General features: G+C 53.2%; 1 protein-coding gene across 4 annotated transcripts in view; it reads left to right on the top strand.

The window, feature by feature from the left end:
* The window catches only part of RANBP17 (RAN binding protein 17), a 270,646-nt gene extending 256,375 nt beyond the window's left edge, over window positions 1–14,271 (top strand). For all 4 annotated transcript variants that reach the window (XM_066273253.1, XM_066273255.1, XM_066273254.1 and 1 more), the window contains 3 exons: window positions 10,027–10,125; window positions 11,900–12,027; window positions 13,867–14,271. In XM_066273253.1, coding sequence (XP_066129350.1) covers window positions 10,027–10,125; window positions 11,900–12,027; window positions 13,867–13,963 — 324 coding nt within the window. In that variant the 3' untranslated portion in view covers window positions 13,964–14,271. The remainder of the gene's footprint in view (window positions 1–10,026; window positions 10,126–11,899; window positions 12,028–13,866) is intronic.
* The last annotated feature ends 3,909 nt before the right edge of the window (window positions 14,272–18,180 follow it).

An 18,180-nucleotide genomic window follows, 5' to 3' on the forward strand; every position in this document is an offset into this window, starting at 1 on the left:
TCCTCTACAAACCCAGGTGTCCCTGCCTGCCCCCAACCCCGGGCACAGCCAGCCAGCTCCTCCGGTCTCAGCCTCCTGTGAGGGCAGGTGGTTGTGGCACTTGCTATACTCTGTTGTCATTGTATTTCCTCCTCCCCTGCTTGACTGAGAGCCCTTTGAGGGTTAGGGCTGTGCCTTGTATATCTGTCAATCCCCAGGGTCTGACCCCTCTCCCGGCCTGGCACACAGTAGGTGGTCAGTAAACTTCTGAATGAGAGAAGGAAGCAGATTTGATTCCCAGCACTTAGTGAGTCATTATGATTTCTTAGGATCCCTGTGTAATTAGTGGGGCACAGAGCTTCCAAGGCTCAGTAACATCTTTGAACCACCTCCCGGCCTCTTGGCCAGTATTCTGTACACCATTTAGGCAGCTATAAATAAAACCCCTCAAATCTGAAAGGCTGTCCTCTGTGGTTCAGATGCAAACTCCAGGCTAATCTTCAATGGAAAATGCTTCCGAGGGCTCCATGAATTTCCCACAAAAATACTTTTGAACATAAGTGAAGTAATCCTCCCCTGCTGGTTATGAAGGTTTTTATGCCCATCTACCCCAACCCCTTCACGAAATCAGGGAGAATGTAGACAGACGATAGATGAGAGGCAAGGAAACTTTGAACATCCTACTGTAGGGATAATATATTTATTAGGAAATACAATATTCATTGCACTCCACCTTGATGGCTGCGTGAGGCGCCCTCGCACCATTACGCCGTATGCCGCTGTGTTGTGAAGTATGATATTCATGGGGAGATGTTGTGACGGGCCGTTCAATAAAGTAGCGTGCTGTTTCTCTCTCCCTCCCTTGATTCTGAACAGCCTCCGCTAGAGTTTGCTTGATCACTGAATATTTAATATCAACATGTGCTTGCAGTCATCTCTGTCATGCATATATATGTGCTCTGGGTGGGGTTCGTTGCTGTGCTCCCTGCCCCCCGAATTCATTGTTGGACTGCTGGTCTGCGGACAGCAGCCGCCTCTCCGTCACTGGGGGCGCTGCTGGGGCACCCTCGCGTCCAGCCTTCTCTCTCCGCTGGCGGCCCCGAGCTTGAGGTCATGTTCTTCCATCTCAGAATTTGCAGCTTCAGTTTCAGGTTATGTTTCTTGGGAAGACATATCATTGGGAAGAAAATGGGGTACGCAATCCAGGGATCTGATCACTTCCCTCTGTGCCTGCTACCCTCGCCTGTCCTGGCCGAGGCCTTCAGCATGTCTCCCGGGACTTCCGCAGAGATCTCTGCCTCCACCTGCCCCCCTCTGGTTCCCCATCCGCCATTGTTCCAAATCAACAGCCTCATTATTATTCAAAAACCCTTTGAAGGTTCCCATTTATGTACTGGCCCAAACTCACTTCTGCATTTAACATGAGGTAAAAGGCCTTTTATAACCTGGACTCGGCCCAGTCTTCTCCTCGCCTTCCACTCTACCTCTTGCCACTCAGAAGGCCTCAAGGCCTCTCTCCAAAGCGTCCTGTAGAGGAGCTAATTGCTCCTCCCACATGCCAACCCCTGTCTCCTTACTTCCTCTTCTCTAATAGAGCCTCCTTCCCTGGTGACGCTGTATGCATCTGTCAAGATTCAAGTTCAGTAGCACCCAGCCTGTGGAGATAGGCCGGTCTTTCTAGACAAAGTCATAGCGCATGTGCCTTTGTTAGTCTCCCTTGAGCTTGCATGCCTGTCTGCCAGTTTGGGGGACCCCCAGAGGCTAGAATAGGCCAGCCATTCACACAGGACCAGGAACTCAAAATAAATGTCACTTGAATAAAAATTAAAGGAAAAATGGCTTTGGAGTTGAAAGCTGTTCCTCTACTTACAGATTTTCCCACTGTTTCTACACAGAGGACGTTGAGATGATGTTTTTGACAAGTGATGCTTAATTTTCACATCAGCTTGAAAAGTGCTCTGTTTGATGTTGGCAAGAGAAGCGTGAGGAAGCGTTTCCCAAATAGTGCTGAGTGGCAAAGCCCACAGCCTTGCGGGCCCGGGTTTCTGGTTTTATTTTAATGCAGCAAGCTGCTTTATGAGGTCTGCAGCCACTTGAAATATGATTTACTGCTCGTAAAAAGTTTCCGATGGCTAATGAAGATTCAAGAACGAATCTCACAGTGGAGTGTAGTCAATTTTGTTGCCATTGCTCTCCAGTACGTCTCTGCCATTGAAATGAATTATTTATGATAATTTATCCCGACCATGGAAAATAAAACTGTTTTCATCATGATGTGCCTGTAACATTCAGCATAGACACATTACATTCAATACCCTCAATTAATTAATCCTGAAGTTTCGGTCCAACTTTATCTTCTTTCTGATAAGCGAGGAGACTGGCAGGTAATTCTTTCCCCAATAAACGGTGATTCAAATGAATGTTTTGAGAATGAAGGGTAATGTTGGTAATGGAGGGAATTGAAACAACAGCAGAACTAGGTTGTGTATTTCCTTAGCTTTTACGATGGATGGAAGAGTTTTGAAATATTCCAGGCCATTCATCACTTGGAGAAAAAGCATCCCTTAACTTTCTGTAAGGAGGGGGTGGAGGAGGAAGGCGCTATTAGCAGAGACGTGACATGCAGTGCATGTATGACAGAGCCCCACCAAGGGAACCAGTCCTGCAGTCACTTTATTGATAAGAAGCTTCCTCACTCTTTTTTAAAGCCAAGCCAGCACTTGTGCAAAAGCCTCATAGGCTGGGCTCCCAGATGGTCTTCCAGGGGAGAAGGGGTCACCCATAATTGATTGCAGTCTTGTTTCTTTAAAAAAAAAAAAAAAAAAAAAGGCTTACCACATTTTGCATTTCATTTTATCTTTTTTTTTTTCATTTAAAGTGCTAAATACTCGCTTCTGTTATGAGATTACAAAGACATACCCTAATTTAAGAGTAAGTGTACAGATACTAAAAGGTGTAGTGCAGCTTCGATGGGGGCTTAGTTAATGCAGGTAGGGAAATACGCACTTATCTGTCCGTTGCTTCCGTTTCTCATAGCATTCCACTGATTCCTCATTGGTAAGCAGTAGACAGAGAGAACAATTGATTCCCTTCCTTTTCCCCAAAGATGACTAGTATCTAATTTGAGGAGGATCTTATTTCAATAGCGGTTGTGTAAGGGCCTCCGGGGTGGCCCATGGGGGTGGCAGCCGCCCCTGCTTCCGCAGGCCTGAGAACCTGGAGCTCTTCCTCCCTCCGCAGCGCTCACCTCCTCCCAGATCCCGACCCTCTTCTCCTGCTAGCCCTTCCTCCTGGAAGGCCCATTCCTGTGCCAAAGGACTCCTGGACTCAGAAGCAGCTCTCGAGTGTCCGGAGCATTTGCTACTGGCGGTTCCTCAAAAATCGCCTGCTCGTTACATCCTAGATCAAGGACCCTCCGGCATGGCCGGAGCTGCAGGGCACAGTGTGTGCTCCCCTCTGCCCATCGGGGCCCCCCCCTGCCTAGCAGACTGCGGCGCCCCGCTCTGTGAACGTGCCCCCTTGGGTGCGGCCCTGGCCCCCTTGCTTTGTCCTCCACCCCCCGCCCCGCCCCCTAGATCTAGGCCTGTGACACTCTCCTCTCGGTCTCTCACCTCTTCCTAGGTCTGTCCTTCCTTTGTCTAAAGCAGTGGATTTCAACCAGTATGCCACAATAATTATTACTTTATTTATTGATTTTAGAGAGAGAGGAAGGGAAAGACAGACAGACGGAAACATCGATCCGTTTCTGTATGTGCCCCAGCTGGGTATTGAACGCATACCATCCGCATATCGGGACAACACCAACCAACCGAGCTCTCTAGCCAGGGCTCCATGAGAATTTTTAAAACATGCAGTACCTGACTATTTAGTCAGGGGCACTGACCCCTTTTCCCTTAGATTGTCAAATAAAATGACAATAGGCAACACAACTATAGCCATTTGGTGTGAATGAATCAAAAGTATACATACCTATTCCTTTTGACAGATCGGCAAAAAATATATTTTCCGGCATGCCACAGGATTTTAGTAATGAGGATTTAGTATGTGTGCTGTGAGATGAGGAAGGTTAAGATCCCTGCTCTAGACCAAGGCCTCCCTCCACCACCTTCCAGACAAGATGGGTTATTCTTGCCCCATTCCCATTTTCTGTTTCCCTGACCAACAGGCAGCAGGGTTATCCTGTGATAACTACAATGTCAGGCAGCCTGACCTGGGGGCGGGGTTAGAGGGAAGGGCTGAAGCCCCACCCCCCTTTGATCCTGGAAGATGGGGGTTATCTCATCATGTCTGTTCCAGCTTTGTCTTTCTGATGCAGATGGAGAGCAAGAGGGAGGGGTTTGCATGCTGTTACCTGTTTCTAGAACCCTGTGAGATATCTTTTAGTTCTGCTATTCACTATGCTCAAAGAACGTTAACAATGAGAGGTGTTCGCTTTGTCGGGAGGATTCTATAACTCAAAGAAAAGGAGCTTCAGTTCCTAGTATCATCTACAACATTCATTTAAATAGCTGTGTACATTGGACCTTTGGTGGGAAGGGAACCATTATTTTTAGGTAAACGTTCGATGGGCCAGTCTATCAATTATGGCCACGGTTGTTCATCCTGGGAGTTGGTAAATACATTAACCAAATGAACAAAGGTTCAGGTGGGAGGCACGCCCTCTCAGAGCCAGTGCCCTGGATTCTAACTGCAGGGGTCGCAGTGCTGCCTGATGCTTCAGCGGGCGGCCGCACAGCTGAGCAACGACGCACAAGGGCAGCGCATCGGGGACGGCCATGGAAGGTGGAGTGTGAGCCGTGCCCAGAAACAAGCCTGTCCTCTCCCACCATCGATCCTCCAGAGGTCTACAGTGGGAGCCAGACCCACTGCCTGGATCACCGTGCTGGTGGCCGTGGCCCTGACTCTCAGACCACCCGAGGGCGGTGGCAGCAGGGCGACCTCAGTCTGTGAAATGGGGACAGCATCTCCGTCAGGGTCAGCCGGGGGTCAGACACAGCGTGGGCCTGTGCCTAGCAGCACCGAGCACGCAGCGGGCTTTCCGTAAAGGTAGTGATGCTGGGCAGTGAGAAAACCCGTCGGGCACAGCTCAGTGAGGGGGGAGGGCCGCCAGGGGAGAGAGGGCACTGTGGGCACAGCTCAGTGAGGGGGGAGGGCCGCCAGGGGAGAGAGGGCACTGTGGGCACAGCTCAGTGAGGGGGGAGGGCCGCTAGGGGAGAGAGGGCACTGTGGGCACAGCTCAGTGAGGGGGGAGTGCCCCCAGGGGAGAGAGGGCACTGTGGGCACAGCTCAGTGAGGGGGGAGGGCCGCCAGGGGAGAGAGGGCACTGTGGGCACAGCTCAGTGAGGGGAGAGGGCCGCCAGGGGAGAGAGGGCACTGTGGGCACAGCTCACTGAGGGGGGAGGGCCGCCAGGGGAGAGAGGGCACTGTGGGCGCAGCTCAGTGAGGGGGGAGGGCCGCCACGGGAGAGAGGGCACTGTGGGCACAGCTCACTGAGGGGGGAGGGCCGCCAGGGGAGAGAGGGCACTGTGGGCACAGCTCACTGAGGGGGGAGGGCCGCCAGGGGAGAGAGGGCACTGTGGGCACAGCTCAGTGAGGGGGGAGTGCCGCCAGGGGAGAGAGGGCACTGTGGGCACAGCTCAGTGAGGGGGGAGGGCCGCCAGGGGAGAGAGGGCACTGTGGGCACAGCTCAGTAAGGGGGGAGGGCCGCCAGGGGAGAGAGGGCACTGTGGGCACAGCTCAGTGAGGGGGGAGGGCCGCCAGGGGAGAGAGGGCACTGTGGGCACAGCTCACTGAGGGGGGAGGGCCCCCAGGGGAGAGAGGGCACTGTGGGCACAGCTCAGTGAGGGGGGAGTGCCCCCAGGGGAGAGAGGGCACTGTGGGCACAGCTCACTGAGGGGGGAGGGCCGCCAGGGGAGAGAGGGCACTGTGGGCACAGCTCACTGAGGGGGGAGGGCCGCCAGGGGAGAGAGGGCACTGTGGGCACAGCTCACTGAGGGGGGAGGGCCGCCAGGGGAGAGAGGGCACTGTGGGCACAGCTCACTGAGGGGGGAGGGCCCCCAGGGGAGAGAGGCACTGCCCGCAGCCTTTGTGGCGCTGCTGGCGAGGCGGACAGTGGTGGCTCAGAGTCTTCAGTCTGTGCCCAAGAAAGCCAGGTCCTTGGAAATGAACAGCGTGTTGATTTAGGCATTTCCCCATTTCAGGTTTTAGCCCCTGAGATTGAAGCCAGAGCTCTGTTTTCTGTCCAATCCCCTTTCAGCTCTTTATCTTAGCTCTTTACACTCTAGTCCTCAATATCTCACTCAGAACTTTCCCATTCATTCATTTATTCACTTTCCTGTATTTATTCTTTCATTCGCTAGCTAATTCCTATGCCTCTGATGGGCATCAGGTGCCATGCGAGGCACCAGGGGTACACAGAAAAGTCCCTTGTGCTCCGGCTCTCAGAAGCTTGCAGACCAGTCTCCCTACCCGACCCAGCGCATGGCCGCCCTGCGCTCACACAAGCACCTCTCCCCAGCCGTCCTGCCAACCCAGCTTCCTTAGGTGGACCGCGCACCCCCATTGCACAGAGCGCCCACAGGACACACCCATTGCACAGAGCGCACACAGGACACACCCATTGCACAGAGCGCCCACAGGACACACCCATTGCACAGAGCGCACACAGGACACACCACGCCTTCACTGCCCTGTGTCACACAGGACACACCACGCCTTCGCTGCCCTGTGTCAGCCTGAGATGGAACGGAGTGCTGCACTCGCCACCTTGCTGCAGGGAGACTGGGCCAGCACGTCCGGGTCGGGAGGTCCACTTGGCTCCGAGCTGGTGCTTCACATCCCCCTCGGGTGGAAGCCGAGAGGGGAAGCTGAGGTGTGAACGGGAACAGATAACACAACCTGGCTTGTTTTGTCTTTCCAGGTCAGGGATTTGTAGAGTACCTTTGTTTTTGTTTTTGATTTGATAGAGAGGAGAGAGAGAAAGAGAGAGAGAGAGAAAGGAGTTAGGAGCAAGAAGCATCAACTCATAGTAGTTTGTCATTATGTGCCTTAACCAGGCAGGCCCAGGGTTTTGAACCGGTGACCTCAGCACTCCAGGTCAATGTTCTATCTATCTGCTGCGCCACCACAGGTCAGGCTGTAGAGTACCTTTGTGTTTTATTTGGAAGGTTGCAAGTTTTCAGAATGACAGAAACACTGTCATTCAAAATCCATACTAACACATGCCAAACCAAATAGGGCTGCTTTTGGACTGTTTCCCATCTTAAGTTGTTATTTATTATTATTATTATTATTTTACTGCAGTTCTCAATGAAGTTAGATAATGTGAGGAGACGATACTCTGATTTATCTGTCCATGATCAAGACGTGAAGTGGGATGCTTTCTGAGCCACAGGACTCCACAGGGCCAGGCAGGGAGGGTGGGCACAGTTGGGGTAAAGAAATGCCAGTGACCACGGAGGCCTGTGAAAGACTGAGCCCTCTCTGCAGCCCTTCAGAGTAGCCGTTGCCATCCCCCATCTGTACGTAGGGAAACAAAGGCTCAGAGAGGTCAGTGACTGCCCAGCCTCCTAAGTTAGGTCTGCAGCAGGGCCCGAGGGGGCCTCGGTTCTCACTGGTTCCAAAGCCTGTCCCTACGACACCATGTTGCTCTCACCTCATTGAGAGGAGTTTCCTACAAGCTCATGCCAATGCTGCGGGAAGGAAGAAGGTGACGGAGGAAGTGGCTGAGGCATTGCGAGGTGTGGTTTTCTTGAGTGGACCAAGCCGCGTGACTGCCCTTCCCACGTGGCCCCCTCCCAGGTGGGCAGAGCAGCTGCTGAGGGTAATCCATGGCCAAGGTGTGTGTTCTGGACGCAGGCCCTGGAGCGTGTCGCCTGGTTGAGCCCCTCGGAAGCGGCTGCCCTGGCCATCGTGGTGACAGGATGTGGGGGGTGGGGGCCCCGTTCACGTCGCACTCCCTGTGCCGAGTCCACGCTGCCAGGGCTTGGTGACCTGGTGCTGGTGGGCTGGGCGGAGCCCCCGAGAGCGCTCCCCTTTGCTGTTCACTGTGTTCGCCGTTAACCACTGAGCCTCCCACCAGCAACTTCGCGTCACCTGGGGCAGAGTTCTGCACCTACACCTTTCACCCCATCATCTATGTGGGACCCCTCTCCAAAGGAGCGTGCCCCGTGGCCGAGCTGTCTCCCCCCCGCTCTCTACAATTACTAGGAAAAAGAACTCAAAACAAGCTGCCACATCAATACCATTCGAGCTGATTTGCTCACTAATTTCCATTTTTCCGGAAGAGTAAAAAAAGAAAAAAAAATCCATTTTAGCTAACTTTATTTTTAGAAAAGTATTTTATTCAAACATCTCCTTACTTATTACAGACATAAATACATGCATCCAGACAAATGGATCCACGGGAGAACCGTATAAAGTAATTGGTACATCACTTTAGGATGCTTTGTCAGTTACTGGAGGAGTTCGGTACCTCTAACTTTAATCTTCTCCATTAAAATATCCATTCTGCCTTCACATTGTGAAGCCCATAATATTTTAGACTGTCTCTGTGGATCTGTTAGTTTTGCTTGTCAATTTAATTTGTGGCTCTATGACTTTGGGTAGCTTGTTAGAAACACGTGACCTGCAGATGATGCTCCGCGTCAGGCTCGAGACCTCACCTGTCCCCGGAGGGACTGGACATATAGTCAGTCTGGGATTGGCAGGTTTTGTCTGCAGCCAGCCTGAGTGTGATGACGATGGCGATGGTGTGTGTACACACAGGATGGCAGGTGTTCAGAGCTACAGAGAGCGCATTACTGCTGTGATTATATACCTTAAACTCCTCTTATATCCACCACCCCATTTGATTCTCAGAGCTTCCTTGTGCTGGGTTATTATTTTTCCCTCTGTAGCTAATGAAACTGAGACACAGAGAGAGAGGTTTGGCAACTTGCCCGAGATCACATGGTAAGTTGGATTGTAGAAATGCCGGGGGATGAAGCCAAGTGTCACCAAAGCCCAGTCAGGGACAGCGTGTGTGTAGGCCTTTGCCACCTAACTGCCATTTCCCCTGCCCTCCTTGGGGAAGGGAGTGGTGACACTATGGAAGCAGAGGGGCTAGAAGCAGGGGGTAAAGGGTCCAAGAAGCAGAAACCATCATCAGTGCCACGTGAGTGACCACAGCTCGCTTCACCGGCCCTTGTCTGGATTTGCCCCAACCTTGTCTCTGGCCTACCTCCTTTAATATCACCTGCATAGTACATGTCCTGCATGTCCCCAGACAAATCTGAGCATGTCTTTTGCCGCAAACCCATGACCGGCTCCCACTGCCCTCAGCACGAAGCCCAGATCCCTCAGCATGACCTTCCCCACGGGGCACTGGGGTCTGGCTTCTGGCCCACGGCTCTCCTGCCACCGAGTCCCTTCTCATTGCAGAACCCCTTGTGTGCATGTCCACCCTCCTCCTCTGCTTAGAGCACATGTATGATGAACTTCGTAAACAGAGCCTTCTCTGGAGTCTTCCCTGAATTCTCATGGACCCGGGAGCCTCTCTCCCTACTCTGTGTGCCCACGGCTCTGCCCAGCCCTGCCTCCTGCTCTCGGCCTCCTGGGTGCTGTGCCCAGCAAGCATCTAGCTACCTCCTCAGGGGTAGAGGCTGTGACAGGTGCCTGTGTGTTCTCTCGCCCCCTAGGTGTCTTGCAGACTTTGAGTTTAGGAGGCTGGATGAGGACATACACGTAGGAAGGAGTGAAGTGAGTGTGTGGGCGAGTGAATTAGTGAGTGAGGAACGCGTGGAAGCCGGCAGCAGCCTGAGCCAGAAGGAAACAGGACTCCCACGGTCACGTGGAGGGTGTCCATTCCTGCCTCTCGGAGATGTTCCCCTCCATACGCTGACGTCTCCGGTGAAACAATAGGCGGAAAGGAAGTGAGCGGGCCTGTGGGTGCTGACCTAGCACAGCGGGGCACACCGGAGGTGACGGTCAGGGACCAGTCCACCACAGACCTGGGCCTGGGGGGACACAGAGCCCGGGCATCAGTGTCTCCATGTGACTGTCTTCCAGATGATGTCTGTCCTCATGAACACCATTGTCTTTGAAGACTGTCGGAACCAGTGGTCAGTGTCCAGGCCTCTCCTGGGGCTCATTCTGCTCAATGAGAAGGTGAGTGTGGTTGCGCAGAGGTCGCCGGCGGGGGGCAGCTGTGCTCCGGGCCCAGAGGAGCCCCTGAGCCTGAGCTGGGACCCTGAGCACCACATTCTCCCAGAAGCCCTTCCCCACAGGCCTCAGGTCTTCAGTGAAGCAGAGGCCTCCAGACCAGCTCTCCCGGGACCCAGAGCTCCAAAGCCGCCGGCTGGGTGGTTTGCTCAGCGGCACTTCCAGCCCACCCTCACCTCCTCCCCTGTTTCAAGGGAGTTCTGAGCAACAACCCCTTCTGCTCCTCGCTTACCCCTTCTAAATCCGGGGGTCCCTGCTGCATTGGGTGGTAGCAGCAGCCCCTCGGGGCCAGGCACAGCACCAGCGCCCTCCACCCCGGGGCCCGAGGCTCCAGCCCTGACGTGCGCTCGCCGCTCTGGGCCGCCTCCCAGTCCCCAGCCCCCTCCTGAAACTGCCCCCCGTCTCCCCGGCAGTCCGGAGGAACAGTCCATTACTGCTCGGGAGAATGAATTGTCTATACAATAAGATAGTACTGGGGAAAAAGACAGTGAGATTAGAGGCAGCCGCATACATTAAAATTCAAACTGAAATCCCAGCCTTGGAAGGAAACTAATAGAAGAAGAAAATATATCAAAAAGAGAAGAGCTGTCTCATCATTCACCTGTGCTGAAGTATCCAATTTTAGCCACATTCAATAGCACTGCCATTCATCTTCCCCCGGTGTTATTGTGATTTAAATCCAACCTCTATAAAAGAGAGCAGTTCTTTTAAAATGATTGAGAGGGAATAAGGGCAAATTCAGTGTTTAGAAAAAGCTTATGACATCACAATATTATACTTTACTGATGGAGGCAATATTTCATGGTTTGGGATGAAAAACTAATAATTTTCTATTTGGTGTGAGTCACTGCATCATTATAAAAGGGAGAAATAAGTAGTTTTGTGCATTCCCAATCTTGTTCGGGAAGACATTGAGGTTTAAGTCTAACGCTCCTGATATATAGTATTTAAGTATTAGTCTGACTCCATATTAATTATATGTGTTTTTGATGTGAGCTGTTTTAATGTATGATGGAAATTAAATATCGTGCTGTTTGGGCTTGGAAGGATAAGCAAACGACTGGCAAAGTGTTGTCTTTGTGCTGAAATTAGGCTCCTCCCGATGATCGGGGCTGTGTTTAGCATCAGGGCCTGTGTTTGTACAAAAGCCCACAGACCCTGCAGAGGAGGGGGCTTGGCGGCTCTCTGTGACCAGGGATGACAGATATTTTTCTTGGTGCCAGGAAGTTCTCCCAGAACTAAGCAAGCTCCTCTAGTGCCCGCCTCAGCAGAGCTGACCCATCCTGACCCAGAAGGACAGGGACTTGGGAGGAAGCCTGGAGTTTGAGGAGTGAGTCCTTAAAGCCGTGAAGACGATGGGCCCGCGGGCCTGCCCTCATGGCCTGACATGCTCCCTGGCGCTGTCAGCCCTCCTCTTCTCCTCAGCCTTTCTGTGACCAGCAGAGGTGACAGGAAGACCTCCACATGCTCCTTCCCGACAGAGGGAGCCAGGACTCCGTCAGCCTAAATTGTTCGGTGACAATAAGAATAATACCAGGGGATTTTTACCTAGGAATGCCTCTGTTGCTTTAATTTTCTCTCGAGGCTCACAGTTCAACGTGGACCCGGAACACAGCTCCTGAGAGTTAGGAGCCCGAGCACATTGGAGCTGGTCGAGCCCCTCCCCAGCGCCATCTCCCGCCCAGGTCTGGGGTCTGAGGTTTGTTCTGTCTCCCTGCAGTATTTCAGCGAACTGAGGGCCAGTCTGATCAACAGCCAGCCCCTCCCCAAGCAGGAGGTCCTCGCCCAGTGCTTCAGCAGCTTGATGGAAGGGGTGGAGCAGAACCTGTCCGTCAAGAACAGAGACAGGTAAGCTGTACTGGTCGGCTCAGCCTCGCTGGGGGAAGTGGATGTTGGGGTCTGTGGGAAGAGCGGGCCGTGCCGAACGCAGCTCACCCACTGATGCGGTCTTCTGTGGTCACACCTCCTGATCCTCGACTCAGTTTACTCCGTCCCGTGACCGTGACCGGGGACTGCTTTCCTTCAAGCATCCTGCTGGACGCTGCAGGGATGCAGAGCAAGGAGAATGCAGCCTCTGCCCTTGACTTGGACTCCACCCAGAGAGAGATGAAAAATAACTCATTAAAAAGGTCAAAGAAAGAAAGCGCAGGTTTGCTCTGAAGGACAAGGAGAGGCTTCCCGGCCTTCGAGCAAGCACAGGCGTTGAGGTCAGACAGACCCCAGCTTAGACTGTGTCCCCGACCTCTCGAGCTGTCGTGGCAGTGACCAAGGCAGGCAGCATCTCTGAGCCTCATTGTACTGATAAACAGAGGTGATGGAGATGGCTTGTGATGTCTAAATGACAGAACAGAGTCAAGCATGGATCCAGGGCATATGGCTCACAGCAGATATCAGTTCCTCTGCCCGACCTTTAATGGCTGGGGTGTTTTTATTGTTGTTGTTTTAAGGAGGAGGGAGGTTGACTGATTTTGCAAGAACAGAGACAGGTAAGTTGCCAGAGAGATCTAAATAAGGAATCCAAACTTACCAGCTTTTGTGGGAAAGAACAGGATCGCGCTGAGCACAGCCCACCCGCCGATGTCACCCTCCTGTTACACCTCGTGATCCTTTGCTCCGTTCACTTATTCCGTGCACAGAACTGTCTCGAGAGCCTGCTGTTGCCAGGCACTGGGGACAGCAGGCGTGAACTCACTGTTCAAGGTCTGTGACCTCATGGAGCTTCTAGAGGAAAAGAAAGACAGTAAGGAATGGCGCGGAAAGAAATGTTTTCAGGAAAAACACTGCCTGTCCCATCCTTGCGTAAAAGTGGTGGCGTTCGAGGCTACGCCACTTGGAATGCAAATCATCGGTTATCTCCTTAGCCAGGGAGCCCTGGAGTCCCCTGGCCTCTGCTAATATGAGGCCCAGCCGGGGGGACCCCACGGACACGTCCCTTTGTCCCATGCCAAGGTCCCCCCTCTGGCAGAAACAGGCCACCTGCAAAGCCAGCAGAAGAGACTTACTGCGTGGGGAACCCTCCGTGCCTTGGAGGGGGAGTTGCACCTGAGGCTGGGGTTCGAGGGCCGCCTCCTGAGCGCACTGTGTGATGTCAGACAGTCCTCCTCGCTGCCACGACTACTAGCCAGCAAGCCCGGGCTGCCTCCCACGTGCCAGGCACTGTGCTGAGCACTGATAGGCGTTCTCTCTTCCCACAATCCCATGCGGTAGTTGCTCATGTTGGGCAGCAAGCATTCATCGAGATCACCCAGCTAGAAGACGGTGGAGCCAGGATTTGAACCCAGGAATCTAAGCCAGCGCCCCTTCTTTTGGAGCACTAAGTTCAGTTGTCTTATCTGTAAAACAAGGATACTAATACCTACCTTTGGGAAGACTTGTGATTATCAAAATGAATTTATATGTAAACTCAACCCAGTGCCTGGCACATAAGCTTCAGTTCTTTTCTTTATATTCCATTTCATCAGTGTGTAATTTGACTCTTTTAAAAACTATTTTACCCTCAAATGCACTCAAGACAGTTGGAGTGTTGGTGGTAGCCCTTGTTTTCTGGGAGGGGAGGGGTGCGGTAGGGGACGTGGGAGGGCCCGGGGCCCTCTCCAGGGTCCTGAACTCCACAGCAGGCGGGTCATCCAGAGGCTCGGCAGCCTCGGCCTCGCCACGGCCCTCGGCCCTTTCTCCCTCTTTCCACAGGTTCACGCAGAACCTCTCTGTGTTCAGGAGGGACGTGGCGGAGGCCCTGCGCAGCGACAGCAGCCCCGAGCCAGGCGGTCAGGACATGATGAGCTGACACGACCCCTCTGCCCATGTGCTGAGCAGCCTTTATCAAGAGACTCTTGTAGGTCTGGGCCCGGGGACAGTGAAGTCGGCTAGCCCAGGGAAATCTATTTTTCAAAACAAACAACAAAAGCCCTGCCTTTTTATAAGAGTGGCCTAATTATAAAAATTTATAATAGTGCACAATGTAAATTCATTCTTTGCTCTGAAAAAGCAGAAGTGTTTTCAATCTTTCTATAAAAACATCATCATCTTTGTTCTTACAATGCTCTGAAAGGATGTAGAGACGATATTTAACCAAAGAACATAATAAACCCGGTGAGCGCCTATGTGTGTACTAGTGAATGGTTTGCAGCCGAGGCAGAGGACGTTCGGAGACGCAGCCCTCACCACGCGTCCCAGACCGAGACGGGCAGCACGCGGCCCTGTCACAGCAGCAGTTCGTTAGGAGTCCGGAGGAGCAGCACAGGGGACACCGGGCTGTGGGCAGAGGGGACGGGCCTGGGAGCTCTCCGGAGCGGCCAGGGGCTGCGTGCCCTCCCTGCGTCGGCAGCATCTGATAAAGTTGAGAGACAGTAACACAATTAAGTGACTTACAAACCACGTTTGCTTTTCACTGGCATAAATCTGAAGTGGCTCAGCCTAGAAGAATTAAGCTGTGCAATTACTGCCTGCAGAGATATTTCTCCGGGAGGAGCCAGGAAGCCCCCGCAAGGACTCCTGGGCAGTGCCAGCACCCAGCCTCCGTTTAATCTTCAAGAGAAGCGGAAGGTCTCTCATGAAAATATTACTGCTCACAAACATCAGGGGATATTTCCAAATGAATCTGAAGCGGTGAAATATCCCCTAATGTCTGTGAGCAGTGGAGACCCAGCGAAGCAGCAGTGCCCTCTCGGGCCGAGCAAAACAGGCCCAGGTGCCAAAGCTCAGGTTTTCGGAGGATGAGGACTATTTGGTTCCGTCCCTCCGCAAAACTTGTTAACTGAGCCCACATCCAGGACATGAAGGAGGCCTTTAACATCTGTGAGGGACTCTAGGCCATTCATGTGAGGTGGCCATGGTCGGATGGCTTTTGTATCTCGCTGCTCTGGCCTCATGACAGAGCATGTAATAATAGCATGCCCGTTCTTTTTGATAAGACAAGATTGGTCTCATGGTTGAAGAAGTAGTAGCTCTACAGGCTCCTGTTGTAATCTCGTTTCTCAGATTAGTGTTTCATGAAACCTTTCTTGATCATGAGATTTTGTCACAGGCTTGTCACATAAAAGCAAGGGCACCTAAGTTGATCTCAAAATGTCTGTATTCCGTGTGAAGCCAGGAAATCAGGGACAGTGTGTACGGACCGGGTTACCACTGGTATTTAATGGAAAAGGAAGTCTTGGCCTTAAACCACATTTCATTAGCAGTGAGAAATATAAATTCCCTGGAGAAGGCAAATTCCGAACTTTATTATGAAATATCAACTGTCTGGAGAAGTCTGACTTGGGAAGTTCAGTTTCCCAGGGGCTTGCGATGCGCGCTCGTCCCACAGAAATGCCGCATGGAGGGCCTGTCCCCACGAGGCACAGCCTGCTCTGCAAACGTCCAGGCCCTGGAAGCACAATCTCATTAGCAGTCAGATGCTCACAAGATCACAGTGTGCACCTGCCTTCCTGTGCCGCACCGCCAAAGTCACTGCCGGTTTCACACCAGCCGGGGAAGGCTCCTCAGCTGCCCTGGGGGGACCCCTCAGACCTGGATGTGCGCGGGGCCTGCCCGTGGGCCAGATTTACAGTGTGCACTGCAGGAAGCACGCACGGGCTGCAGAATGGACCCGGCAAACATTTACTGAGCGCCCGTGCCCGTGACCAAGGTTACCGCCCTTAGTCCTCACGACAGCCCCAGGAATGTAGGCAGCGTTATTGTCCCTTCCGAGTAGAGGAAACTAAGACTCCCGGGTGGAATACAGCTCACACAGGTAACACAGGCAGGATCCAAACCCAGATCTCTCTCACCTCGAACAACTAACTCCTGGTCTCTTCTTAAGAAATACATTTTTGAGAATGGTTAGTTGAAACCAGTTTTAATATTTACATCCATTTCTATGTGTTTTCCACAGTTTCTGTGGGTCAGCGACCCGCAGCCTGGTGTCCCGTGCTTCAGGGTTGCAGGCTGCAGCCCCCGTTGCGGGCCACGGCTGTGACCATCCCTAGGCCCTCCTGGGGAAGGAGCTGCTTCTCCGATCACAGTGGTTGTTGGCAGGAGCCGGTTCCTCACAAACCGGTGGACTGAGAGCCTCAGCCCTGGCCCGATGGGCCCCTCCGTGGGCACCGGGCTTCACCAGAGCAAGCGCAGGAGAGGAGCCCGAGGGAGCGCCCACCGAGGGTCCCAGCCTCAGGGGGCGCCCATCGCCTGCACTGCGTCTGGTCACTGCAAGCACTAGGGTCAGCTCTCACCCGAGCTGGGCGACTACACAAGGGCAGGGGTGCCCAGAGGCAGGGATCTTCAGGAGCCATTGACACACTCTGCCACAACTCTTACCTGGCCGGTGCCGAGAGATTGAGTTTGGCTTCGAGCTTCTCCTTGGAAACCAGGAAAGGAATCCTGACTTTCCTTGGGGGGCTCAGGCCCACTCTGCTCCCTTTCTGAGAGAAGAAAGGGGACAGGGGCAGCTGGGACATTTCAGGAGCAGGCTGTGCAGTCATCCACCAACCAGTGCGAACCGGAGCGGGAACTGTGCCCCCACCCCAGCCTGCCAGAGTCTGCCTGGGTAAGGGCTGGGGAGACTCCCGGGGAAAACCCAGGGGCCCGTGGGGGGTTCTCGGTGGGACGCAGAAGCCCAGGGTTGAAGCGGGCATTCACGGGCACGCCCGAACCTGTGGAGCCCGCCCCAGACGAGCACTAGTGGGGTCTATGATGGGCTCTAGTCAGATCAGAGGTGCATCTAACTTGTTCAGTTTCGGCATCAGGAAGAGAGACACAGTGCGGGCGGGTCCACAGGGCCCACCGCTTAGCAAGCCGATGGGCCAGAGTGAGGACGAGGTGGGAGGTGTGGGTCTCTGCAGGCACACGTGTCCTGACGAGGTTCATGTGATCCGTCAGATGGGGGTGGGGGACTAAATCAGGCCAACAGCCTTAGCTTATGCCCAGGGAGAAACAGCTCTGAAGGTATTTTGACTTGGCTCATTTTTTGCCTTCTACCCTGACTTCAAAACCTAACTCTTTTTTTTTTTTTTTTTTTTTTTACAGAGACAGAGGGTGAGTCAGAGAGAGGGATAGACAGGGACAGACAGACAGGAACGGAGAGAGATGAGAAGCATCAATCGTTAGTTTTTCATTGCACATTGTGACACCTTAGTTGTTGATTGATTGCTTTCTCATATGTGCCTTGACCGCGGGCCTTCAGCAGACCGAGTAACCCCTTGCTGGAGCCAGCGACCTTGGGTCCAAGCTGGTGGGCTTTTCCTCAAACCAGATGAGCCCGCACTCAAGCTGGCGACCTCGAGGTCTCGAACCCGGGTCTTCTGCATCCCAGTCCAACGCTCTATCCACTGTGCCACTGCCCGGTCAGGCCAGAACCTCACTCTTGAGAAAGCTATGTTCTGGGTGTTTCTGTTTTTTCTGTGCTTCCTGATCAGGCTTCCCTAGGATAGGGGTGGCGGGGGAGTGAGGGAGCGGGAGGTCCTGCCCCATGTGCTGATGCGAGCAGCCCAGAAGGCCCCCTGGGCCCGGCCGCCGTGGGCCCTCCCACTCTGAGAATGCCTTTGCTTACGGTACCCGAGGACCCTTTCAACATCGCAGAACTGGCATGGCTCAGAGCCCCTCGCCAGATCAGTGACAAGACTCACTACCTGCAGAGAGCTGAGCAGGAGAACAAAGCACAGGGTGGGTTTGGGGAGGGAAACTGGGAACCCTCGTGTGGGTGGAGGTCAGTCCAGCAGTGTGGGGAAGTGGCCTATGAGAGAACTCAGCCCCCCTATGGCAAGGAGGGGAGACACCTGGGGGAAGGCGGGAGGGCGGAAAGGAAGAAAGGGCAAGTCCCAGGAGAACACTAAATATCAATAATTAGAACCACTATCACCATTGGGCACACCTCCCTAGCATTGCAAATGGCTACCTCATTTAAATTTAATGCTTCCCAATAAGAATGTCAAGGAAGTATTATTATCCCCATTTTAGAGATCAGAAAACTGAGTCTAAAATGTCTGACCTGAGGCCACATAGCTAAAAAGTGGACAAGCCAGGATTTAA

Source organism: Saccopteryx bilineata, chromosome 4 (genome assembly GCF_036850765.1).
Source record: "Saccopteryx bilineata isolate mSacBil1 chromosome 4, mSacBil1_pri_phased_curated, whole genome shotgun sequence".
In the NCBI taxonomy this organism is placed as follows: domain Eukaryota; kingdom Metazoa; phylum Chordata; class Mammalia; order Chiroptera; family Emballonuridae; genus Saccopteryx; species Saccopteryx bilineata.